Source organism: Cynocephalus volans, chromosome 16, assembly GCF_027409185.1.
Source record: "Cynocephalus volans isolate mCynVol1 chromosome 16, mCynVol1.pri, whole genome shotgun sequence".
NCBI lineage: Eukaryota > Metazoa > Chordata > Mammalia > Dermoptera > Cynocephalidae > Cynocephalus > Cynocephalus volans.
The window spans coordinates 34,836,205-34,862,915 of NC_084475.1; the positions used below are offsets into that span (position 1 = coordinate 34,836,205).

At 37.5% G+C, this 26,711-nt stretch overlaps 1 protein-coding gene across 13 annotated transcripts in view; it reads left to right on the plus strand.

The window, feature by feature from the left end:
* The window catches only part of PRUNE2 (prune homolog 2 with BCH domain), a 274,536-nt gene that overhangs the window by 46,674 nt on the left and 201,151 nt on the right, over positions 1-26,711 (plus strand). For all 13 annotated transcript variants that reach the window (XM_063080981.1, XM_063080984.1, XM_063080985.1 and 10 more), the window contains exons 3-6: positions 1,558-1,760; positions 3,825-3,988; positions 18,087-18,239; positions 20,769-20,863. In XM_063080981.1, coding sequence (XP_062937051.1) covers positions 1,558-1,760; positions 3,825-3,988; positions 18,087-18,239; positions 20,769-20,863 — 615 coding nt within the window. The remainder of the gene's footprint in view (positions 1-1,557; positions 1,761-3,824; positions 3,989-18,086; positions 18,240-20,768; positions 20,864-26,711) is intronic.

Below are 26,711 nucleotides of genomic sequence, written 5' to 3' on the forward strand. Positions count from 1 at the left end.
ACTCTTAATTAGGAAAAACAACTTTTCAGACATAAGTTGCTACTGATTATTATGCAGTTTTGATGCAGTATTAGCATGCTGGTGGGAGATAAACCACTTTGTTTGAGTGGCTTTGTGCTTTGTATACTGTAGTGGTGATTCATCTAACAAATACGTATTAAATGTTTACTACTTGCCACACTGAACAAAGCGGACAAAAAGCCCTGCCTTCTCAATGCTAGAAAGGGGGACACATGAGAACGATGTCAAAACTGTGTAGTAAGCAGTATGCTTGTGACAGAGCTGGTGACGATGTGAGGATAAGGACCGTTTACTTCATGCAGAGATTCATTGTTACCAAACCCCACATTCTCTCGGTGATAGAGTTTATTGCTGTAGACTCAGAGTAATTTTTTAAAGCACCTTTATTTTTTAAATTCCTATAGAAAAATAAGTTTGTTATTGTGAATCTGGAATTTTCTAACTCCTGCCTATGTCCTGTTTCTCCTGATTGCCACAGTTTTTAATAAGAGGTTTATTAACATAAGTTTTTAAAATAAAAGAAGAAATCAATAAAGATTGCAACCTGGTAGTCTGTGGGCCAAATCTGGCTCATAAATGAGTTTCACTGAACCATATAGTATTTCATTAAAAAAAAAATTTATAAAATTAAACATTACAGGTAATGCCCCCAAATCTAGGTTTCTAGTTTCTTTTGAGTAGTTGAAAGATTTAACTGCTGTGAGCCTGAATTTTTGCAGAAACAGTTAGCAGGAGCTGAGTGGACGGCCATCTCATTCAGATGGAACGTTATGCCTTCCTATGTCATCAGAGTCCCTGTCAGGTCAGCGAGACAAACAGAATAAAAGACTCTGAGCTAAACATTATTAAGCAAGGGAGTTTACTCAGTGAAACTGGAGGGGAAACTAAAAGATCAGTGTTCCGCCCCCATATAGACTAGCTGAGGCGTTATAGGGTTTGTCTGGGAGGGGGCTGGGAAATTATTCTGAGCACTCAGCATTCCATAAAGGCTTCCTGGTTTTCCTGTTTTGTACAAGATGTTCTTATCAGAAGGCACCAGCCTTGAGGGAAAAGGAGGGCGTGGGAGACAGGGTGAGTTGTAGTCAACATGGCTGTGCTTATGTTAAGCTGACTGTGAGGCCTAATAGTTCCCACCTGGCCTGCCTCAATCCTTTTCATTTTCTGCCAATTCCATAAAGACATATGAGTTTGTTACCCCTGAAGAGGAAAATATGTGTGTGTGTGTGTATATATATATATATATATTTTTTTTTTTCTTTTTTTTAATTGTGGAGGGGTTGAAGGGAAACATAAAATATTACAAGTAAGGCCTGAGGGCTTTCAAGTAGAGCAACAAGAGGTTAAAAAATATTAGGAGCCACTTACCAATGGATAATGCTTTACTAATTGGGTTCAGGAAAATTTAGTTATGAATGTCAAGTGATTTACTGAAACTGAAAGACTTACATTCTCTTTACCAGTTACCCTCAGGCTTGAGAAAATGTAGTTCTTTCTTCCTGCTGTTTCCAGTGATTCAGTTAACTTTCTTCTTGGTAGGTCAGTCCACCGGGGGTTCTCTGTTTACCAGTACTGAACATACCGAGAACTGAATTCAACTACTTCGCTGAGACAAGGTTTATTTTAGAAGAGCTAAATATCTCCGAGTCATTCCACATATTCCGAGATGAAATTAATCTGCATCAGCTAAATGAAGAAGGGAAGTTGTCTATAACACTTGTTGGCAGCAACGTGCTGGCAAGGTAAGACTGGTTGTGAGGCTCTGAGGTTTGACCCCTTAATGAAGGTTCTTGTGGGCAAAGGGTCACCTTGTTTGAGATTTTTGTGATTTATGGAGATGTATTAAAAGCAGAGGACATTCAGAGGAGAGGGAATATCTTTTTCTTCTCTTAAGGCAAAATGTGGGCTATGCTAATCCTCCATTTTTACTTTTGCATTTCAAATATGACATCTTTAAGTGAAAAGTTCTTGTAAAATTGACCAAAATTATAATTTTAAACCATTTTGTACATTTTTTATAGCAACACAGTGGTCCTATATTAATGCTGAAAATATGTAATGAAAATTGAAATGAAGCGCCAGCTAAAATGGAATGGTTCTTAAGAAAAAAAATCTCAGTAAAGAAATGGCAAAATATGTAGAGAGGGGCTATGAAAGTCTTTTGATCACGGGTTTGTTCATTCATCGTGTTTTATACTGTATGAGAAAAGTGGATTTTTGAACATTCACATAGTTCAAACTCCTTATCTGATGGACAAGAAACCTGAAACCCAGTGTTGCAAACGACTTGTGCAAAGAACCACATGTACTTGTAGAAGAGTTTGGATTGAACTTGGGTCTTCTGCTTCCTTCAGTAGGTGCTTAAGAGTTGCTAACTGGTGCAAGAGTCTACAGGTATATAAAGAGGGATAAGACAAACTCTCTGCTTTCAAGGACCTTACAAAGATGCCCTTTTGATAGACTCTTTACTGCTACTGAAAGAAGAGTCACCAGTTAAACGCCTCAGTAGTTCGAGATGTTAGTTTTCTGCACAGTTTGCTAACTTGCTAATTGTTGACCTTAACCAGTAGACATTGACCTTAGTATGCCCTAAGTCTTAGTATTTCATATTTTATGTAAAACAAAAACTCTTTTTATTTAATAACTTTTTATTTAACCTCGTTTAGGAAGCACATTTAGGTATGAATACATTGTAACGTCAGTCACAGAATTCATTTAATTATAAAGAGTTTAGAAAACGATCTGCTAATGTGGGGCTGTTTTTATCCTCATGCTCTTTGAAACAAGTGAGATTCTTTTGAATAATATTTGTCAATCATTTGTTGACAAGTGGCTGGAAGTTATTGGTAGGTTATTTGACTGACTTCAATTACTGGTATTCAGGATAAATTGTATGTTTGACTAAATTTAAAGTGTTAACTTTTTCAAGCCAACTAATGCTTGGTAGACATGGGTAAAGACAATGCAAGAAGCCAAAGAAATGGCATATGGCACATGTGTGTGTCAATCAAATCTGAGGAAGAGTTTTGGTATCAGTTAAAATGAAAAAATTTTTGCTGGTTTTGAGACTGAATTTGTGAACTCTGGCTTTGGGATTGTTCATGAAATAGAATGTTTTTCAGAAATAAATTGAGAACTTCATTTCCCTCATTGCCGTTCATTTGTTTTTGACAGGCAGAAAGAATGACGTCAGTTTTATCCATACTTTTCTTCCTGCCTTTGATAAAGGCCAACTCTATTCTCACCTATAAAGAATGATGGTGGAAGGAAATAAGCCCAGTAGCATTTCTTTTTTTTTTTACACCACAGTGACTAGATGTGCAAACTTTGAAGCCAGATTGTCAGAGTTTAAATTCCAGCTCATCCACTCCCTAGCTGTGTGACTTTGGACAAATTTCTTGACCTTTTTGTACTTCAGTTTCCCCCTTTGTAAAGTGGGGATTTTAATAGAACCCATTTCATAAGCTCATTTTATAATATAAAATATGATAATACACCTCAAGTATTTTTAATGGTGTCTGGCCTGTAGTGTTAGCTATTGTTGTTATTATTATTTTCCAATGGCAGAGCAAGAGAGAGAGCTGCTAAGGTGTGAAGGCAGTCTAAGAGCCTTGGGGAGGTAATTGGTTGAAATGAAATGTGAAAGCAAATGGCATATGTTTCCACTCTTCTAAGTCACGTGAGCCTACTCATAGTCTGGGCTATTGGGAGAAGCTCATGTGTGTGGGAACAGATATTACATGATTCCAAAGAGAAAGAAAACATGCCACATCTCCTTCTCTTCCTATCCTCTCTTTGCTTTACAGTGAGGACAAAACTTTAGAGTCAGCAGTTGTCAAGACCATTAATTCAGGTGAGCAGAGTGATGGCAGGTTTGAGCTCCAAGAGTCTTCCTCTTCCCTCGTGTTGAAAGAGATTCTCCAGGAGGCTCCTGAGCTCATCACAGAACAGCTGGCTCATCTCCTCAGAGGTGAGAGATGCCTCTTTCTGTTAAATACTGAAAGGCTTAATGGAGTGTCTCTTGACCTGTTCATGCAGGAAGAGTGTGATCCATTCTTGGGTTAACAGTCCCTGTAAAGACCACGGGAACCTTCATCAGAGAGGCAGGGAGTAAAGAGTTTGTTAAAGAGTAGCATTATATTGAATATTAAAAATGTGCATTTAAAAATAGGCATGGAAGGCCTTTGCTGTTTCACTAGACAAGAATATTAAATGGGACTGCTGCACCTCTGTCGGGGAGCTGCAAAAGCTTCTTTGGCCAATTAAATAGCTTCCAGAGGTGATTCTTGCCCCACAACTGCACGAGTATGACCAGAATTCCACGTTCCCATGTTGAAATATCACCTGATACTCATACATGCTTGCTTTATATAATATTATTTGGATGGCAAAATATGCAGCTTTCATTTTGGTGATAATGTGTCCAGGCTTTTACAGTCAAATGTCACCTCCTTTGCCCCCATCTTGCAACAGACTTCATCTCCACTCAGCCTGTTTTAAGCACGGGTCCTGAGCACACCGTCGACAATTATTCTACTAATCTCTCTTTCTTCTCCATCTGTGGAGCCCACTGCTGCCAAACAGTGGTTTTTATATCAGAAATTGTCAGTTGACTTTGGTGCCACAAAATTACCACAAAAATTCAGTAATTTTGTCACGTAGGACACTGTTCTGGTTTTTTTTTTTTTTTTCCCTTAATTTTATTTTGTCGATATACAATGTGGTTGATTATTGTGGCCCATCACCGAAACCTCCCTCCCTCCTCCCTCTCCCCCCTCCCACCCAACAATGTCCTTTCTGTTTGCTTGTCCTATCAACTTCAAGTAACTGTAGTTGTTATGTCTTCTTCCCCCCCCCCGGTTTGTGTGTGTGTGTGTGTGTGTGTGTGTGTGTGTGTGAATTTATTTATTTATTTTTAGCTCCCACCAATAAGTGAGAACATGTGGCATTTCTCTTTCTGTGCCTGACTTGTTTCACTTAATATAATTCTCTCAGGGTCCATCCATGTTGTTGCAAATGGCAGTATTTCATTTGTTTTTATAGCTGAGTAGTATTCCATTGTGTAGATGTACCACATTTTCCGTATCCACTCATCTGATGATGGACATTTGGGCTGGTTCCAACTCTTGGCTATTGTAAAGAGTGCTGCAATGAACACTGGGGAACAGGTATACCTTCGACTTGATGATTTCCATTCCTCTGGGTATATTCCCAACAGTGGGATAGCTGGGTCATATGGTAGATCTATCTGCAATTGTTTGAGGAACCTCCATACCATTTTCCATAGAGGCTGCACCATTTTGCAGTCCCACCAACAATGTATGAGAGTTCCTTTTTCTCCGCAACCTCGCCAGCATTTATCGTTCAGAGTCTTTTGGATTTTAACTGGGGTGAGATGGTATCTCAGTGTAGTTTTGATTTGCATTTCCTGGATGCTGAGTGATGTTGAGCATTTTTTCATATGTCTGTTGGCCATTTGTATATCTTCCTTAGAGAAATGTTTTTGTATAAAGCTTTTTTTCTTCTTCCGACAGTTCACTTGGAATATCATAGACATAAGTTTTTCTCAGAAATGTTTAACACAGGAAAGTGAAAAAAGTGATGAACAGACTGTGAGAATTTAAAAAAGGAGGAAGATCAAAGTATGTTGACTCAGCTCTTTTAAGGACTCTTTCCTTCACCTCTTCTGTCTCTAGAACAATTTAGAAGGAAAAAGGTCCATTATACAGTTTCTGTAAAAGTTTTAGAAATAATGGTCCCAGTAAAGCTGCCTTAAATGTTTTTCTGGCAATGGATGTCTATAAAAACGCTCTGTGGGAGCCTGTACCCTCAATAATGAAGTAAGCACAGTAATTTATCTCTGTGTCAGAGGAGAAGGAAAATAAAGGTAGTTGGGGGTCTCAGCCAAGAGGGAAGCATTTGACAGTGTGAGTGTGTGGGGAAGCCAAGCACTAGAGAGTATTTTGTTTAAGTATCTTGCAAACTAAGATGTTTGGTTAATTGTCTTAAAAAAACCATGTTATTCAGTAGGAAAGAATGTCGTGAACACACAGCTCATCATCATGATTTTCTATAAGTAGTAAAATAATATGAAACTGTAACACACTGGCACAGAGATATCACTTTGTTGTTATTGATGATGATGATGATGATGATATGTAGACTTAGCAAATTAGAAGAAATGCAGACCCTGTGTTAATTACCTTGCTTTTAGTTTGCAGAGCTACCAAGAGCTATGATAAAGAATCTTGATTTTTCTTAACATCAGGGATTTTTCATAAGGTTGTGCTTGAAGTGGCATTGGGAAGCAGGCAGAATGTGGACATCATTTCCTTGTCACTTGGAAATTGGAATGTGACAGGATGAAGAGCCTCCACTTGTGGAGACTGCCAATGTGGGAGCTGTCATGAGACAGCCAGGTTCTCCAAAGCCTGGGAGGTAGAAGATGCTGGTGGCTTGTTACAGCGGAAAGAGGGTTCTGGAGACCTTTGGCCAATGTGTGCGTGTGTCTGTGTGTTTATGTATGTGGAGGGGAGATAGAACATCACTGAACAGTTCTGGCAAGAGGGAGCCACAGGATGGTGATCCGAGGAGTCTGACTTTCAAGAGGTAACTCAAATGTTCAGAGGTAAAAAGTATTTGGGGGCAACAGGCTAATTTTAAAAAGCTTCTGAATCTTTAGTAAATACATGGAAGGAATTAAGTTCAACTTTGTTGTGTTCACTGAATTCAAACTTAGATTTCATAGTTTCTCAATCATGTATTAACATCAAACCTTAAAGGACTGGTTTTCTGTGTTCCTATAAATAATTTTAGCATTCTTTATTTTCATAACATGAATCGTTCTTTTTCTAAAGAGTTTTCTTTATAAGCAGCTATAATTTTACTTTGTGTCTTGGGATGCTCTAATCATTAATTTGATGTGCATTTCCAGAACACATATGAGTATTTATGTATTCTTCTAGGTCTTGAAAGAATGCAGAAGTTTTATGCACACCTCTGCCATCAGGAATTTTAGAAAATGTCTGTTTTTAGATGTGATGAGACTAGATATTTATGGCTAAGACTTGGAAGAGTCTTTAAAAGCATCATAATTAGACGTCAGTGGAGAATATATTACTATTAACCTTATACCAAAAATCTAAATTTACTATGAGCTAAGTACTTCATTGATTTGATTGCTCTTTTCATTCCCGTGGTTGTATCCTAGACCACATCATGTGGAGGCAGACCTGTGTGCTGTAAATGGATTTCAGGCGGGCCAAGATATTGATTCCCTCAGTTCTTGGTGAAGACCCTACATATGCCTCTTTGCCCACTGCACAGAAAGAGAATATTGCATTTTCAGTGTGTTCCTTAATGTGCAAAAGGTTGGGCCTACTCTTTCTTAGGTTTGCTTGTTAGCTCCTTTTCTTCTGCTTGTCTTCTAAGTATTGGAGTGTCCTAGAACTTTGTCCTGTAACTGTGTAGCATCTTTAGGTTGACCTCGTTTAGTCCCAAGACTTTAAATATTATACACAGGCTGTGACTCTTTTTATCTTCAACCATGATCTCTCTTTAGAATGCCAGGTTCATATCCAAACCATCTTAACATGGCTGTAATGGAACCTGTAGTTCTCTGTATGTGCAAACCTGCTTTTTGCCAGTTTCCCCATTTCAGCAAAAGGCTCTGCCAAATACGCAATTACTCAAGCTGCAGTCCAGGACTTATACCTGATTCCTTCCTTATCCTTTTCCTTATCCCTCCACATTGATTCATAAGCAAGTCCTGCTGACTATACATCTAGAAAATAACCTGAATCCATCTGGGTTTTCCCTGGTCACTACTAGTGAACTCAAGCTGCCATCGTGTCTCTCCGTGACTACCGCAGCAGCTGCCTGACTGCTGCCGTACTTCCCCAACAAAATCCATTGCCTATGAAGTAGTCAGAGTGACCTTTTAAAAATGTAAATCAGGTCATGTCAGTCTCCTCCTTAAAACCCATCACACTCAAAATCCAAGCACTCTCTCTCCCCCTCCAAACCACAGCATCTTTCCTCTGCCTTCTCTAACATCTGATGAGATTTCTCCCCTTTCTCAGGGTGTTCCAGGCGCAAGGACCTTTTGGTTTTTCAAATATGACAAGCTTTTTCTACTCTTGAGGATTCACATAGCTGTTCCCTCCTTCTGGCACACTTGCTTGTCTCTACTCACTTCTCTCACTTTCTGCCTGTCACTAGTCCCCTCCCACTGCTTCCTCACTCCAGAACGTAAGCTTCAGGAGAGAAGGGACCTTATGTGTCGTGTGCACTGTTCACTGTGGCTCTGGTGCCTAGAACAGTGACAGGTGCGTTCTAAGTGTGCCAGGCACTCAATAAGCCCTGTCAGAAAGAGAATTTTGCAAGATTGCTTTTATGTCTGCATTGATTTAGTTAGTGCTATGATACTTTAACTTCCGTTCCATTCTATTCCTCCTAGTAATAAACCCTTCCTTCGGGTTTTTTTAGCCTCTGGAAAGTCTAGTAGAATTTGGTAATTTGCAAACATTTGTTTTCATTTTCATCTTTTGGGGATATATGTATATGTGTGTGTGTTTATAAACACATATAAAATCTTAACACTTTTGTGGAGTATAATACATGTACCAAAAAGAATGCAAAACATGTATATAAAAACACATATATATGTACAGTTCAGTGAATTATCACAAAGGAGACACCCTTTTAACAACAGTCCAGGTAAAAAAGAAGATCCATTTGTACCCCTTCCTATTACTGTTCACTCTCTCCCTAACTTGAGGTACCCAGTATTCTGATTTTTATGATATACTCTCCCTTCCTTTGCTTTATAGTTTTACCATCCCTGTATGTACCTCGCAACATGACAGATAGGGTTTGCCTGTTTGTACATTACATAAATGGAATCATATAGTTTATACACTCATTGTTATTAGATCTGTACATTTATATTGAATGTAGTATCTGCTTGCATAGATCAATTCCCTTTCTATCTTTGTATTACTTATTTATTTAATTTTTGTTGTTCCTTCATAAAATATTTGAGGTGGCTTACAAAAATGCATGCAAGACAATAAAACAGAAAAAAAAATTAATGGTAGAGAAAAGAATGAAATCAGATATAATTATGAATTTGGAGGAATAAAAATAGTATGTGGTTTGAAACTTTGGATATGAGCTTCCCGGAATCAATGAAAGAATTGAAATGTGATTAATGTAACATTTATATTGTTATCGAAACAAACACATATACCAGTTTCTCATTTTAAAAAGACACAACTAAGTTTAAAGTTTTCTCCCCTTGCATGGGTCTTCTTGAAAAAACACCTGATAGTGCCATAAATATCCCCCAACTCTAGCCCTTCTACACACTCAGCAGGGTTTCTACAGGAATTATGCACAGCATGTTACAAACTTCCTGCTCCTCGGTGTATGGGGATTCCTTCAGCAACTTTATTCTTTAATCAGCTTCACCTTTAGTCTAGTAACCTTATTTTATGTTCCAAATTTCTTTTCCATACATCTGACGTTTTACTGTCAATACAGAAAATACCTATTTAAATTCAATCATATTTGAATCTTTTTAGTCTTATACTTACTACTGTAGCTATTATTTTATTCAAATAATGAGGTAGAACCTGATTATTACAGATGTTGTTAAAGATCATTTATGTTTCAGTTAGACACAGGGTCATGTTGCCAGTTTAGGAATAACCTTCCTGTGTTTCTCTAATAATCTCCCAGCTTCTGTGTCCTTCGGGCCCGGCAGGACAGCCATGGATGCATTTCAACAAGTGACTCATCCCTGGCCCAAGTGTGCTCAGGGTTTTTGCAGGGATTTAAGAAAATTAAAATAATTTGGGTTTCCTTAAATTAATACTTACAATAGCTGGGTGTCGCTGTTGTCTTTTCATAGGACATACCTCAAAACAGAAATTTCAGAATATAAATCATTAGCATCCACTTTCATCCAGAAAGGCACATATTCATGTAGCATTACTTTGTAATTATTTGTCTAAGAAATTATTTGTGTAAGAAGAGAAAGTGCTTATGCAGGTAAGATCATAAAGGACCCTGATTTTGGGAAACTTGTTTATGTTTTGGCTCCGTTCTTCCCCTCCCATCTCTATTTTTGCCCTGTGGTTCCTCTTTTCTCTTTTTCTTTCTCCTCCCTTGTCTCCTTTTCACCTCTCTCTCCTCTTCTACTCTTCTTCCTCCTCCTATCTGGTTCTAAGATCTTTCTGTTATTATTTCCAAAGAGTTCAATCTGAGCACACCTAAAAGTCACATGGTGGCCTAAGTTAGTGCTTGGTTATGCCCTGGATTTGTGCCAAAAGTGAACAGTTGTAGACCCACCAGACTCCTCCACCTGTGTTCTTTTATTTCCCCCAGATGTGTACTAGAGGACTACTGCCAAATTTAAGATCCATTAAATTGCTGAATCATCACCTTGGGGGTTTGCATGTGTGCACATGTGTATGTGTGTGTGTTTCCAGGAGCCAGCTGGCCATGACATTTCAGCCCCTGATTACCAGGCACACTTCCATCAAGACCACACTGTACCCAGATGGCCTTTCACATTTATTTGTTTAAGGTCTTGTCAGATGCTGCAAGATGAAGAGTGAAACAAATAAAAGCAATTTTTCTTAGTTTAGGACTAAGTGGAACAATTATGCGCCAGGTTTTTAAAAAACAAACTCTCTCCTTTCTATTGGTAGTTCTCTTTGACCTTTAATAAAGAATAGTTGCTTGCTATTTTAGTAGCCTAGATTAACAGCTTCAAAAAGATCCTTTTAAGGAGGTCAAACAGAAAAGAAACAGTGCCAAGTTTTGGTTGTTTTTTTTTTCTCTCTTGCCCAAAGAGTGAATCATCCCTTTCCTGAAATGGTTACAAAGTCCAAAGGGAATTACATCGCCTGTTTTGCTATGGAAGAGGATGTTGGGGGTAGGGAAAAGAAATTATTGTTTCTGCAAGATATAAAACAGAAACTATTCTTCAGCCTTAGAGTGTTATTTCTTCTGCCATATAAGATAAACTTTGTTCTTAAATTGAGACATTTCAGATTTACAAAAATAGGACGCACTTAAATAGTATGCTTCTTTTTATACCTTTTCGTACAAAATATGAGCTAAGTTGTATTTCTATCCTATTTCTCTTTTCTTCTCTTTTCCCCCTCCCTCCCTCTCTCTCTCTCTCTGTTATCATTTTTTAATTTTTTGTTTCAGTATGAAAAAAATCACTCCCATGTGAAAGAAGAAAAGAGGTTTAAATCCCTTCTTTTCTGCTAAGAGTTTATCATGCAGAATATGCCTTTACCGTGCAGAATGTTTTCCCCAAACAACTTCTGACTTCATTAGGTCGTGTTTAATATTAATGTACTGCAGTTGCTTTTGGCAAGAGGTCTTTCTCTTCCCCATTCTTTTGAACAAAGAATACTGTGGTTGATTTTTTTCTAATGGATTGAAGTGTTTTGTTACTATGAGGATAATTGCTTTCTTTGTTGTTTGATGTTAATCAACCCCCACCCCCACCCCTCACCTATGAATAGCTGGGACTTTTGGCATAGGAGTTTATGGATTTAAGTATTTCTTTTGTTCTGCAGAATTTGCTGGAAGTTAAGTCAATGCTCACTACAAAAACAGGTTTGAATTTGCTGAAAGAGGTCTTTGGCTGCTGTATATCCTGATACTGATATTTAGTTAAGTATGTAATAAATGGATTTCTAATGTGAAGTAGAAAAATTTGCCATAGACAAGTCCCTGGGGTGAAGGTGGGCCATAGCCTTTCTTATGCAGTCAAAACAACTGTTTTGAAAAAGAGATGGTGAACATATTTTTGAGTTAGTTTTTCCTACTGATGTCGGTATGTCATGTCCTTTGTAATTGTCATGTCAAACTTCATCATAAGCAATTGTTGGAAGTCTCTTTTCACTGAATTATCCTGTAGGACTCTGTTTAATGCAGTATCTGTTAGATTCATTTCTGAATACTGCCTTTCTATTTTGTATTTTAAAAATTAGGTCCCCAAATCAATGAAAATGGATTCTTGGTTTGACCATAAGCCAGGCACGTTTTTGTGAAATTTATTTCTAAGTATTTTATATTTTGATACTGATGCAGTTTTTTCTGAATTTTTAAGTTTGATTTCAATTATTTGTGGTTATTTAAAGAAATACAGTCAATTTTATATTATTAACAATTTATGCAGCAGACTTACTAAATTTACTTACTATTCCAAGCTCATTGTAGATTCTTTAAGCTTTTTACGTACACAGACATATCATCTGCAAGGAAAGACTTTACCTTTTTTACTTCTTTTGCTTGCCTTGCTGCCTGCCCTTTGGCTAGGATTCACAATGAAGGGTTGAATAAGTCTCAATATTTCAGTTAACGGTAATTTTTGCTTTTTTTGTTTGGTTTTTATAAATGCCATTCATCAAATTAAGGAAGTCGTCTTGTATTTCTACTTGGCTGGGATTTTATATAATGATTAAGTTTTGGATTTTATGAAGTAGTTTTACCATTTATCACCTATCTATTGCAGCTATTATATGGTTTTTCTCCTTTATTCCATTAATATGGTGAATTACATTGATCATTTGTTGAATGTTAATCTGTCCTTTGATTCCTGAGAGAGTCCTATTGGTAACTGTACAATATCCTTATAGAATTTGATTTGGGACTCATTTTTAAAATTATTTTGCATCTGTGTTTATGAGAGACACTTGCCTCTAATTCTTATAATGTCCTTATTAGGAATTGGTATCAAAATCATGCTAGATTCATAAAATAAGTTGGGAAATGTTCTCTGTTTTTATATTCTTTGGAAGAATTTGAGTAAAATTCGTATTTCTTTCTTAAATGTTTAAAACTATAGATTTGAAACTATGGATTTATTTTTAAATAGATGTAGACCATTTATATTCCTAAATTTTTTCTTGCCAATTTTCCTAGTGAAGTTCACTTGTAAATTTTAAAACCTATTCAAGTAAATTTGTTCTTATCTTTTAATGTTGGTACAATCTGTAGTTATATTAGTCTTTTCTGGGAATGAACTTTTTGTTTTATTGATTTCTTTAACGTGTTTGTTTTCTGTTTCTTTAAGTTTTCTCTTATCTTTATTATATCCCTTCTTCTACATTTTTAGCTGAATTTACTGACTTTAAAAAAAAATATCTTCTGGTTTTAAGGCTATAAAATTTCCTCAGAGCACAAGTTTAATTGAGTTTCATGATTTTAAATTTCATATTTTTATAATTATTCAATTAAAAGTATATTCTAATTTATATTGTGATTTCTTCTTTTACCATGAGTTATTTAGAAGTGCATTAATTTTCAAATATTTGGGAATTTTCTAGTTTTTGTTTTATTATTGATTTTTAGACTGTTTTCATGTGGGCATAGAATAAAACTATGATTGCAACCATTCAATATGATTGCAATCATTTGAAATGTTTTAAGACTTGACTTATGCCTCAACAGATGGTTGATTTTGGTAAATTTTTCATTTGTGGTAGACAAGGAAGTACAGTCTGCCATTGTTGATAGCAATGTTTAATATAAGCCAAATTTGTTACTCATGTTGCTCAAGTATTCTGTATCTTTGCATAGTTTTTCATGCTGGTTCTTAAAGTTGCTGAGAGAGATGAGTTAAAATTTCCCTCTGTGACTGTGTATTTTTCTATTCCTTCATCTAGCTTTGTCAATTTTTGCTTTCTATATTTAGAAGCTATGTTGTTAGTGCATGCAAATTTAGAATTGATGTATCTTCCTGAAGATTAACCCTTTAACAGTAAGGAAATATTTGTCTTAATCTATTACACCAACTTCTTGTGGTTGGTGTTTGCATGTTATATCTTTTTCTATCCTTTTACTTTCAACTTTTCAATATCATTATATTTAAGGTGTGCTCTTGCAAATAATATATAGTCATTGTGGTTTCTAAAATTCAGTTTGACAATTTTTGTCTTTTAATTGAAGTACTTTGTCTCTTTCTATGTAAGGTAATGGCTCTTACATTTGGGTTTAAACTGATCATTTTGCTATTTGTTTTTGTCTTGCCTCTTATTTTCCTTTTTCCTCTTATTTCTTTACTGCTGTTATACTACATAGGTATTTTTGTTATTCTTTTAGTAACAATAGAGATTACAATATACAATTAAAATCTCATATAAATTGATGCTGTTACCTTTTCCCATTTCCGTTGTTATTGTCATGATTGCATATTCTAAGCACCTACAACACTTCATCTCTACTTAGTTCCTTCTGAAATTTGTTGGGATTGAAATGTATTTAATCACACGTATATTTTATGCTCCATGAGATTTTATTCTAATTGTTTTATGCAGTGAGTGTTGGTTTATACTTACCCACTTATGTACATTGTCCAATGTTCTTTCCTTCCTGCATTTCTGTGCTTCCATCTGCAATAATTTTCTTCTGCCTTTACTATTTCCTTTAGTGTAGGTCTTCTTGGGACATACACTTCTGTTTTTTTTTTTTTTTTTTCCTGAAAATGTCTTTATTTTGCCATCATTTTTTCATTTGTCTTTATTCACTATAGAATTCTTATTTTATATCAGCACTTTGAAAATATGATTCCATTGTCTTTCATATTTTGGTTGAGAGGTCAGTCTCAATTTTATTATAGCTGCTTTGACAGTAATGTCTTTTCTTCTACAATTGATCTAGATTGTTTTCTCTCTGCAATTTTTAGCAATTTTATTCTCATGTGCCTACAGGTGTTTTTCTTTGTGTTTATCCTGATTTGGGTTCATAGTTTTTCTTAAATGTTAGAGTAATGTCTTTCATTAATTTTAAAAAATGAGTGTGCCCATTACCTTTTCAAGTATTATTTCAGCCCCATTCTCTCTCTCCACTCCAAGGTGAGCTATTACACGTGTGTTGGACCTGTTTCCATGTCCTTTCTGTCTCTTATGTTCATCTCTGTATTTTTCATTCCTTTTTCTCTTTACGCTTCAGTATGGATATTTTATTCTGACATATTTGCCAGTTCACTAATCTTTTCCTCAGTGTATTTAATCTGCTGTAAATACATTTTTGAGTTCTTAAATTCAGTTATTAAATTTATAGTCTTACATTTTCATTTGATTACTTTATTTATTGATTCTAATTCTGTACTATAATTTTTCAGCTAATTTTATAATTTTCTTTGGCTCTGTTTCTATTCTTTTCCTCATGAGGTATTTTCTCTGAGGCTTCTAGTTATTTGGTGTTATCTCCTTTATGCCTGGAAATTTTTTATTGAGGGCTGAATATTTTCTATAAAAATTGTAGAGGACGAAGTCACGGATGATGAAATTCTTTTGCTCTGGAGAGGATTTACTTTTGTATCTCAAAGGCAGTTGGAAGAGTGGCAGAAAAACTTTATTCTGTGTCTGAGTGGATTCAAGTCAGGATTTTAGTCTTTGTAAAGACTGGACTGCTTTTGCTTTACCCTTCTCCTTGGGCATGGGTTGGCAAACTTTTTCTGAATAGGGTCAAATACTAAATATTTTAGGCTTTGTGGGCCCACAGTCTCTGTTGCAACTACTGAGCTCTGTCATTGTAGCTCAAAGGCATCCATAAACAATATTTAAAATAATGAGTATGGCTGCGTTCCAATAAAATTTTATTTATAGAAACAGGTAGCCAGATATGACCTCCAGACCTTTGTCTTCCAATCCTTATCTTAGGGTGTAACTCACCAGAGGTCGCATCTCAAAGCCTGGGTTATTTAACTAAGACCCATTCTCTGCGGAGGGCCCTAACCTCCAGCTTTTGCCTCCATTGCCTTGTGAAACTCCTGTTAGATCTGCTGGCTTTCTTAGCTCATTGGCTACAGCCTATGAATTAGCAAGTGCCCTGAGGGAAAAGCAGCAGCAAATGCTGTGTCACTTCTCTGCATTTTCGTCTCCTGGATCTCAGCTTCTGATACAATCACTTGGGTAACTCTGATGCTTTCACAATTGTTTTTTTCTTTTTTGTACTTGATCCAGTTTTTCCCCCGTTGTTCTTAGTATTAGTAGTCTATCAGAGCCGGAAGCAGCGGAAGATGTTTTTTTGAAATTAAGATTCGCTATTGCCTTAATAACGTGTGGAAAAATCAACTTGATATTTTGGATTTTAAGTCAGAAATTGTCAGACCACAGGAAACACTCCAAATCCAGTTGGCTGCTCTCCATCTTTAAATGATCTTTCAAATTGAAGCTGTCCAATTCTCTGCATGCTGACTGTTCTTTCCTTAGTTCTAATCCAAAACAGTCTCTGTACTTATCTTTCCAATATTCATTGTCTAATTGATTCTCTACATGGTAGTTGGAGTGATTCTTATAAAACATAAATCTGAGCATGTTACTCCATCTACTTAAAACTCTGTCCAGATTCCCCATTTCCCTTAGAATATAAAAGACAAACTTTAAGATAGTTGGCAATGTCCTTCATGATCTGGCCTCGACTACCTCTCCAACCTAACTTTTTTAGCATTTTTTCCCCTAAAACTATGCCATCTATCCCTACTTAATTGTTTTCCATGCCTTGAACAGGTCAAATTCTCTGCCACCTCAGTGCTTAGCACGTGATCTGTCTGGGTCCTGATCTCCCTCTCACCTTGCCTTGGCCTTCAGTCCTAACTCTCCTTCAGGTCTTGACGGAGACTTCTTTGACTCCTGAATTCTGGCCTAGATCCAGAGTACTACATATTTCCCCAGTGATATTTCTTATTCCCTTATATTGAATATATCTTTGCTTACTTATCAGTAGCACCTAAGCTACTATGAGCTTCAAAGGGCAAGGTTATCTCTATTTCAGTATTGAATCATTAGCATCTAGCAGTGCCTGGCCCATAGTCGGTGCTCAGTAATTCTTTGCTGAACTAATGAATGAATAAGATATTTTAAATATATTTGCAATATTTACTTTTCATTATGATGTTTATATTTATTTGATTCTCAGTATAACTGTGTGAGCTGGAAAAGCAGTATTATTTCTGTTTTAAAAATGGCAAATCAGTACAGAGAGGCCAGATGACTTGCTTGGGGCTTTCCCACATGTTTAATGGCAAATGTAGACCTCATCTCTAGGTTCTGTAGATCTCAGTGTATGGATTGAGTACCCTAGTTTTTCCTCACTAAATACCTTATTTCTCATTTCCCATTTTACATTCTTCCCTCCTTCTTTATTTATTTTCTATTTTCCCTCCCCTGTGACTGGCATTAAGGGTACACTGAAAACTAGAGAGATGATAGTGCCTTGATTAATAAATAGATCTAGGGATTTTTAGAGAGTTTAATCATTAAGCGAACATTCTCTCTTCCCTTGTGACCTCGTGTAAGTCTGGGCATGGGATGCAAAGAAAGGAGATACAACTCCTCCCTTCCAATGTGAGGCTATCCATAGAGATTTTAAGAGTTTGTGAGAGGTCTTTCACATGGGCAAATGACTTGGTAATCTAAGCCTGTGATTTAGACCCAGCTTGTGAATCCTTATGATTAGACACTAGTAAATTACTTTAAAACTATGTATGATGCTTGGAAGATCAGAAATGGACTTCAGGTTAACCACCTGGTCAGATTCCTTAGCTACTGACAGTGTGATTATACAATCATTTATTTGTGAAAAGCAGGACGTTTGTACGTAAAATGAATGATGTGAGGGCTGGGAACAATATTCTCTGTGGTCCCTTGAGAGGAATAATCTTAACTAAGTTTTTAAATAGTTTACCAAGAACTTCCATCTGAAATCACTTAAAACCACCATACATCATTTCTGTGTTTGTGTGGAGTGGAGGAAAGCACAACTTTTTGTTCTTTTATCCATAAACTCCGTGCTACAGAGTGTGTTAGAGTCAGTTAACATATAGAGATTAATACCTGGAAAATAATGAGGATGGGAAGACGGTATATGAGGGTTTTCCAAAAAATTTCTCTTGAATATTGCTCTGTGGAGTCTCCTGGTCCAGGCAAGAAACGGGAAGGGAGAGCTTAGATCAGAGGCCAGAAGACATTGGTTTTCCTGGCCTCTGTCCTGGCTTGGCTGGAAAGGTTAGGAGCATTTTTATTCATGCCTTTCAGGTAGTATCCTTTTCAAGTGGATGACCATGGAATCAGAGAAGATCTCAGAGAAGCAGGAGGAAATTCTGTCTATCCTGGAAGAAAAATTTCCTAACTTGCCTCCAAGGGAGGACATCGTCAACATCCTGCAGGAGACCCAATTCAGTGCTCAGGGTGAGTGACTCTGTCCCCAGCTCTCTCGCTGCTCCCAAGTAGGGATGATTTGTGGAACAGAGAGTTGTCAGGCCCCAGAAGGTGAATTTGGGTGTGTATTCACTTTCTTCTCTATGGCTTATGCTTATGGAAGATTTTCAGGCACATAACGTTGGCTCACCTGGAAAGAGGCAGCCTTTACCATAAGCCTCTCCTCTGCAGCCTTCGTGTCTGAGTGTGTGGTTAATTCATGTGTCTAATGCACACCCCAGTTGCTTCATGACATGCAATCCCTGTGCTGACAAGGTTCTTTGAGAATATGGCAGGAGCAATGTCAAGCACAATGGGATTTCATAAATCAATTAATTTTAGAAAGAAATGAGAGAGAAGACGGCTAAGATGATGAAATTGTTCTCTAAGTCTAGGCTTTATCAAGACAGTGAATTTCCTGGATCAACTTTTTATAACAATAAATAGCTCTAATTTATTGAATACCTAGAATATGCGCGGTTCTGATGGTGTAACTTTACAAGAATTATTTTATTGAATCCTCATGACAACCCTAAAATTCAGGTGCTTTATTATCCCCAATTTCCAGATGAGAACACTGAGGCACAGAAAGACTTTTTTGTTTTTCCATCATCAAACACACACAGCTGCCAAGTGTCCAGGCCAGGATTTAAATCCAGACCATCTATCTTTAAGGTGCAAAGACTAAATTACATAGCTTTCTCCCTTGGTTTGGGATCCCCCAGGGGCAGAGCCTAAGGCAAAGCAGTTTATTTGGGAGGTGATCCCAGGCAACACTGATAGAGCAATGGAGTGCTTTATCAAGCAAGTTAACTCAGTCGGAAACCAGATCTTAATCCCACTTGGGAACCCTGGGAAAGACTGTAAAATTGCACCCGAGGGTTATCCCACCCGAGGGGAGCAGTGGTGTGCAGGAGCTTGCTCACCCAGGCTCCAGGAGCTGATGGTTAAATTTTCAGAAATTTTGTGAGTTGGTTGATGTTGGACTGTAGCTTGAGATCAGCCATGAATATTAGGAATATTTACACCACAGAAATTGACAAACACTACAAATCAGGTTTTGTTGCTGGTGGTTAACATTTATCAGCAGACCACAGGAGTAGTGAGGACTACTCAGCCTCAGGTAATTCCCAGAGTAGGAATTCCCTCAGGAAGAGATGCAGGTGCTGGTGGCTGAGCATCAGACTGGGGTTCAATGAGATAGGAGAATCTGAGGAAATGTGGGTGGGACCCTGACAGCATCAGCTACACCCTCTGTCACCTGTGCAGTGTGGAGGTATGTTGGGTATATCGACAGCTGCATGATGGCACGTGTTTTGTCATTTGTTTTCAAACCTATACCAAACTTATGTGTTATAGTATATTCTATAAATCATTTTATGCTGCAGTGTGAAAGATTATAGCCTTTCAATCTTTGAGTCAAAGCAAAATATTTAGTTTCTGTTCTTTTCCCCATGCTACTATGATTGACAGAGTGTTCTAAGTTGATAGGATGAACAATCAACTCCGATATCTTAACATACATCTGGGTAAGATACTTGCACATTACTGAGCTTTATTATAGATCTTCTTCCCAAGAGGGTACTCCTGATCTGACATAATAGCATTGTGAGAATCAAATGATAGATTTCATTGAAACACATTGGTCAACTGACTACGACTATGCAGTTCTGGATAGTTTAGCCATTCTGGATTATTCCTCCCATCAACTAAGGAATCAGTAACTCCTAATGCCAGAGCCTATTATAAGGGTGGCCAACTTAATTATGATAGTTTTATGGGTCACACTTATAAAGTTCATTTTGAATAAATTTATACTAGAAAACATAAGAACTCACCTAAATGCATTCTGAAAGCAAATCTTGGAGTTGTTTCGTGCTATCTGACTAGTTTGCATGGTTTTGCTAGTTTTTCTTTATTTGCTCATCTGCACCCATTCCTTCCCTGCCCTTGTCTGCTCTGGGCCTCCAGCGGCTGAACCCTGAGTACTTAATCTTCTGGGCTCCCTTGACACTGGCCTCTAGTAGGGTTTGGCCAGTAGGAAGAGTTGGTAACAAGTGGGGTGGAGGGAAGAAAAAGGAGGCTGTAGTCTATCCGCCCCTGTCCCTTCCTGCTTTGGTGCCCCGTCACTGGCAGCCAGTCTTCTCTGGTTCCAGATCTCTGCTTCCTTCCCTTGTCCCTTTGCTAGTCTCTGGGTGCCTCACCATCTTTCCTTCACTTTCTCAGCACTGCCCATGTCTCTGTAAGGGTCCTGCCATTAAAGAGTCTTCTTTTGCATCAAGAGGGGTGCATTCTCTTTTCTGTTTGGATCCTAACTGATGCAGACATTGTCACTAATGTGATTATCGCCTCTGTGTGTGTGTTTATTGTGGATAAAAGTGATATTAAAGGGGAAAATATTGAAGTTAACACGGTGAATTCTTAAAACATTTTTTGAAGAATTGATATTACCCATTGATTTTACAAAAAAAAAAAAAATTCCCTAAGTAAAATATAGTGTTTTTTTCCTCTTATCCACAGGTCTCAGTATTGAACAGACAATATTAAAAGATCTAAAGGAACTGTCAGATGGAGAAATAAAAGTGGCCATTAGTACCGTGAACATGACCCTTGAGGTAAGGGTGAGAATGCTTTTTCAGCAATGGTAGATTTCACACAATTGTGGTCTGAGCTGAGCACTGGAATACAGCTCTTTCTGTATTAACATTGCATATGTTAGTGTTAATATTTTGCTCTGGGTGCTTCTTTGTGATATATTTGATTTGGAATGCATGTTATTATTTTGGGTGAAAATTCTATGTCAAATCAATGAAAAATGCCAAACCAGGACTCTCAAGATGAATGTTAGTTTGTTATTTACCTCAGTTAAACTGTGTGTGTGTGTGTGTGTGTGTGTGTGTGTGTGTATTTAACCTGTTTAATAGCAATTATGATATATGTGATTAGGTTCACATCCATACGAATGGATGTGTACCACCCTGTATCGTTCATAGAAGTTTTCTGAGAAAGCAAGTTTTCTGAGTTGTCCTTTGGCCTTTGTAAGCTATTTTGATGTGTGTCATTTGTAATCAGAGGCAAGAACTCAAGTGTTAATAAGGAACCTCCTTCCAATCTGTTAAATGAATGACTGCGAGTGAATGCTCTTCTTGTCTTTTTGTCTTTCCTTGGTAAATTATCTTTTGTCTACTTTGGGGGTTTTCAATGACTTGTATGTTAATCTTAATTAACCTAACTAATGGGAACTATATTTTACAGAGGCACATTTGTGTTATGCAGAAGTCTGTGTGTTTCTCTACTATTATATTGCCTTAATCAAGCTATCTACCTTTGGTTGAGGCATCTTGCTACCAAGTCAAGTTTACAGAGATAAAATTTGTTGTATAGGAATTTGTCTTATGGTTTTTAGAATTATATGTTGCTATTCTTTTTTTCCCATGGTGATCACGACTATATCAATGTGTATATTTCTACAGAATAGCAGGCATTCGTATTGGTGTCCACACCTCAGAAAGACAAGAGCAAAGCAAGCCAGGTGCTTTTTCTTCTGTGATCTTTTTGTAAATTTTATTCCCAGTTGATTAATATTATAATCAACTCCTATGAGTACTGGGAGTCAGACTGTCATCATGTTATATAGTGCCTCATAGTTTACAGAACACGTTCTCGTTGTAAGAAGTTGGTAGATTGACTCTACTGTTTCTGTGGACTATCAGATTAATAAATGCTCCATATAATTATTTGACGTGAAGCAATATAAGAAATATATGCAATTTTAGATATAGTAACTAGATAATCACCTTCAATTAGAAATCTGCTTTGTATCTAGAAACCCAAGGAAAACATGGTTCTCACAAGGGTCAGTAGCTCTGAGAATCATTTCTACTTGTTCAAGCCTTAGGGTTTTCTTTCCCTTTCCCCCTCCCCTGTCTCCCTTCATTTAATGGCATCTTATTAGGTTTTAAATGCCTTGTTTGGAATTCCTTTCTAAATTAACATAGAACATCTTGTAATTGCTAGGGAACTGTCTGTAGTTAGCAAATTATTTTAAGTCTATTAATATCATAGACTTATCGTAGCTTTAATGTACCTTCATTTTATTATAGGGGTATACAAATGGCTTTGTCAGATATGTTAAACAGTAAATGTTTATCAAGCAGCATAAGTGATAAAAAAATCACCTTGATCTTGACAGTAATTTACATAGAGGTCCAGTAATTAATCAGATGGTTAAGTACATCTCTGCAAGTGCTGTATGATCTTCTGGGAGGAGGAGAGAAGTACATTTGTATGTATAAAGAAGGGTGCACAGTTTCAACTCTAACTAGCTGAATGAGAGCTTTTCACTTTTGCATCATGGGGATATTAAAGGTGTCTGAAAAATGGACAAAGAACTCCTATATCTTCTTTGAAAGAGAAAATGCATATTATTTATCCAGTCTGTCACTTGGAAAAATCCCTAAGTTAAGGGCAGAGTCTGGTTTTCTTCATAGATCGTACTATGGGGCAGTGGTATTTTTTCAATCCCACCCATATTTGATTATACTTCAACATTTTTTTCTCATTCCTATTCACCTCACTTTAAAAAATAGTAACAGATCCCCACAATTCTATATTATTTTGGAACAGTTATATAATTGCCCTTTAAATCTAGGTATATTCTCAAAAATCCTTCCTAGTTCCTATGACTTTCTAAACCTTGCTTGTCCTCTGAAGCATGGTCAAACTAGGAACTTCATGATAACTCTTATGAATTCTCCATATTTAATTCCACCCTCTGAACGCTTGCAAAATTTAGATGACCAACATAGGACTTAAATGTACAATCTATCTTCCATTGGTTTTGAACTTGTTTCATATATTAAATCATGGTGTGACAATATTTTAAGTTAATTGAGGGTGATGATGGTGTCTTTGACTTTTTTCTCCTCTTAATTTCCTGGCACAGTGCTAGGCACATAGTAGATGCTTAGTAAAGACAAATGCTTAGTTAATGCATATGGGTGGTTGCAATTTGTTGCTTTGACATCTGATTTTTATCTCCTTTTGAATTTAAATAAATTTGCTAACGAAGCCACCTAGCTAGGCATTCAAGACAACCTACTACTTTGTTCCCTTCCAACCAGTTTCCCCAGACAACTGTGGCTGAAGGCTGATATCAGATGGATAAAGAGTGGGCCATGTATTTATTCATAGTACTGCTTATCCAGCTGTCCAAAAATGGAGTGGGCAGCTTTGCAAAGTAGTTAGCTGTTGTCACTGGAAGAAATCAACTGGAGGTTTTGTAGCATGTCAGAGATATGGGAAAGAGGATTCCTTGTATTTTCATGGTCCTTTGCAATGCCTTAATTCCACAGCCGTATATGTCATGGTCTCTATTTGCTTAATTACTTCCACCCAATTAATTTTCTTGAGTGGAAATATTCAGAAAATCAGAAGGATTTTTCTCCTTGCAACATACAAGGATTCTTCAAGAAGTTTGTGGAAAACAGAATTAAAAGACAATACAAATCTTTCCATGAACTTTTTGAAGACCCCTCCTACATAGCATGCCCTTCAGAAGAAACCATTGGATTGGGAGGTAGAAACCACAGATTTTGACAGATAGGTTAACTCCGGCCCTCTACATAATAATGAGAAAGCTCCTAAACCCTTTGTCTCTGTAGCATATCTCACAAATTATAGTTGTAGCCTAATCAAGGTTTATAAGTTACTGAAAGAACTACCGTAAGAAGCAAATAATTATAGTAATATAGAGATTCAGTGCTTTGCTCAATAGATGAGGTCAGAATGAATGTGACTATGAGGAGCAGTGGGTAGAAATGGCTTTATCAGAAGCACGGCCAGAAGGGCAGGCCTTTTTACAGAGAGGACTATAGGAAAAACACTGCAGTCCCATTTTACGTGGCCTCTGGGCCATCGTGAGTCTGAAAGTAGCATGCATCTTGTGGGAAATACACATTATGTATTGGAATCCACTTCATTCTTTAGTGTTGGGCCTGATCCTTTGTGCTCTTTTTGTTGCTTGTTGATTTGATTATCAGATTATTTGATTATTTATGGATATATAATTATATCCATAAATTATTATCATAATTTTATGGATATAAATTTATATCCATAAATTTATGGATATCAAAGCATGTGCTCAACTGGAACACGCATTGCCTTTATTCCTTTGCCAGCAAAACAGGTAGTGATTATACTCCTTGCGCCTAGTTTACTCCCTAGTAAAGCAGTTTATTACCATGTTAAGGGGAAGGGACAGATCGTTCTATTCTGATGCGATGCCACTGAAGCCACAGAGGTTGCTCATGACATTCTTGGTGTAGTAACCAAATGTTACTACACCTCCTTTAAGCATCTCCCAAAAGGCTGTAAGTCATACGCATCTTTACTCAGTAAGAACAATAACCAGGCACTGCTGACTTGATCGCTTTTTATTATGATCAGCTGTACTATGATTTATTCTCGCATATGTACTGTATCAGTTTGCTAGGGCTGCCATAACAAAGTACCACAAACTGGATGACTTAAACAACAGAAATGCATTGTCTCACAGCTCTGAAGGCTAGAAGTCGAAGATCAAGGTGAGGGCAAGATTAGCTTCTGAAGGCTGTGAGAGGGAGTCTGTTCCATGCTTCTCACCTAGCTTCTGATGGCTTGCTGGCAATCTTTGGTCCTCCTTGGCTCACAGAAGCATCACCTTGATCTCTGCCTTTATCTGTACATCATTTTCCCTCTATCATTTCCCCCCTAATGACCTCATCTTCACCTATTACACCTATACCAATGCTATTTCCAAATAAGGTCACATTCTGAGGTGCTAGCAGTTGGGACTTTAACATATGAATTTTAAGAAGACACAATTCAACCCATGACATATAGGAGTACTGCTCACGAAAGCAGCCTTTTTCAAAATAACCTAAAAGAGTAAAATTAATAATAAGACTGTCTGTATGAGCCTGTTGCCTGTTAAGCATATTTCATCTGTTGCTCCCACTTGTTTTTATTTTAAATCAGTTTTCTTTAAATAAAGAACGGGGTTTTCAACTCTTGAAATTTTGTCTCCTTCGTTGGGGCTGGAGTCCAAGGAAATTATTCAGGCCTGTTTTCTCTCTGGGACTCTGGGCTGTTGTGCTGTCAGCTGCAGACTTCCTCACGACCAGACACTCTGCTGTTTGACAACTGGAATAAAGAACACATGGGTGCGTTCTGGTGACGTGACTCAGAGACTGCTGACTCACTCTGCCCTGCACAGAGATTACCACCTTGGAACACTGCAGAAGGAAAAATACCAACGTGGTCTGTTAGCATTCGGAGCACAGACCAGAATGAATTCTGAAGATCACTGTTAAACTCCTCCCTAACAAAAGAGAAAGTTTACTGGAGCCTCAGTGAGGCATAATTGACCAACTGTAACCAGTCATTTCAGACTGAGCAAATCAGTCTGAAATCTGGCTTACCAATTTTAGGCACCAAATATGAATTCTCATTGTTTGAGCTTGGAGATTTTGGAGGTCAAGATGCAAGTAACTACAGAGTATTTATCTATTTTATTTTATGATAGAATTGATATTCTCTTTGGGGAGACCATACACTATTGTTGATTAGCATATTCTTAAAAATGCCCAACACTTATACGGAAGTGTTTTGAAAAGGTGACTTTTCAAAGCCATTCTGCCCAAGCAATGGAAATATGTACAAACTGTCCTCCAAGTTCTAAATAATAAGCACTTCCATGTCCTTTTGGGTTCAGGTCTATCACTCTTCCTCACTACAATAAGTTGACATTTGATGATGTGAGCTCACTGTGAGTAGACAGTCAAGTGAGAGTGTACAGCATTGTTTCTCTTAACACCCCCAGCAGCCCCATGATGTAGAGGTGCTAGGATCACCAATTCATTGGTCAAGGCAGCTCCAGCAGCTGTAACAGATAAACCCCAAATCTCAGAGACTCAACACAGAAGTTGCTTATTTTTTATTCATGCAGCAGTCCCATTGGTGTTCCCAGTCAGGGGATCAGGGGTAACTCAGAGACCCTTTTCAACATGTGGCTCCCAAGGTGGCCCCAGGGGACATCTCCATCCCTTCTGCCAAGAGGGAGAAGAACTTCGTGGGCCAAGGGTGGAGGTTCTTATGGATCGGTCTGGATGTGACAACTGTCATCGCTTCTGCTCACATTTGATTGGCTCAGTCACATGGTCACATCTAACTAAAGGGAGGCTGAGAAACGTAGTCTGGTCATATGCCCAGGAAGAAGAACCAGTTTGGAGATTGATTAGCCTGTGTCTGCCGTAATATTCATCTTGGAGGTGAGGAAATTAGAAGCTGGAGAGAGGTTAAATCATTTGTCTAATATAGAGCCATGACCAAAATTCATATCAGTCCTGCTCCAGACTGTGTACACTGTTTGGGACGTGGTGCCAGCAGGCAAGACTAACTATAGAGTTGGAGTCCACTCAG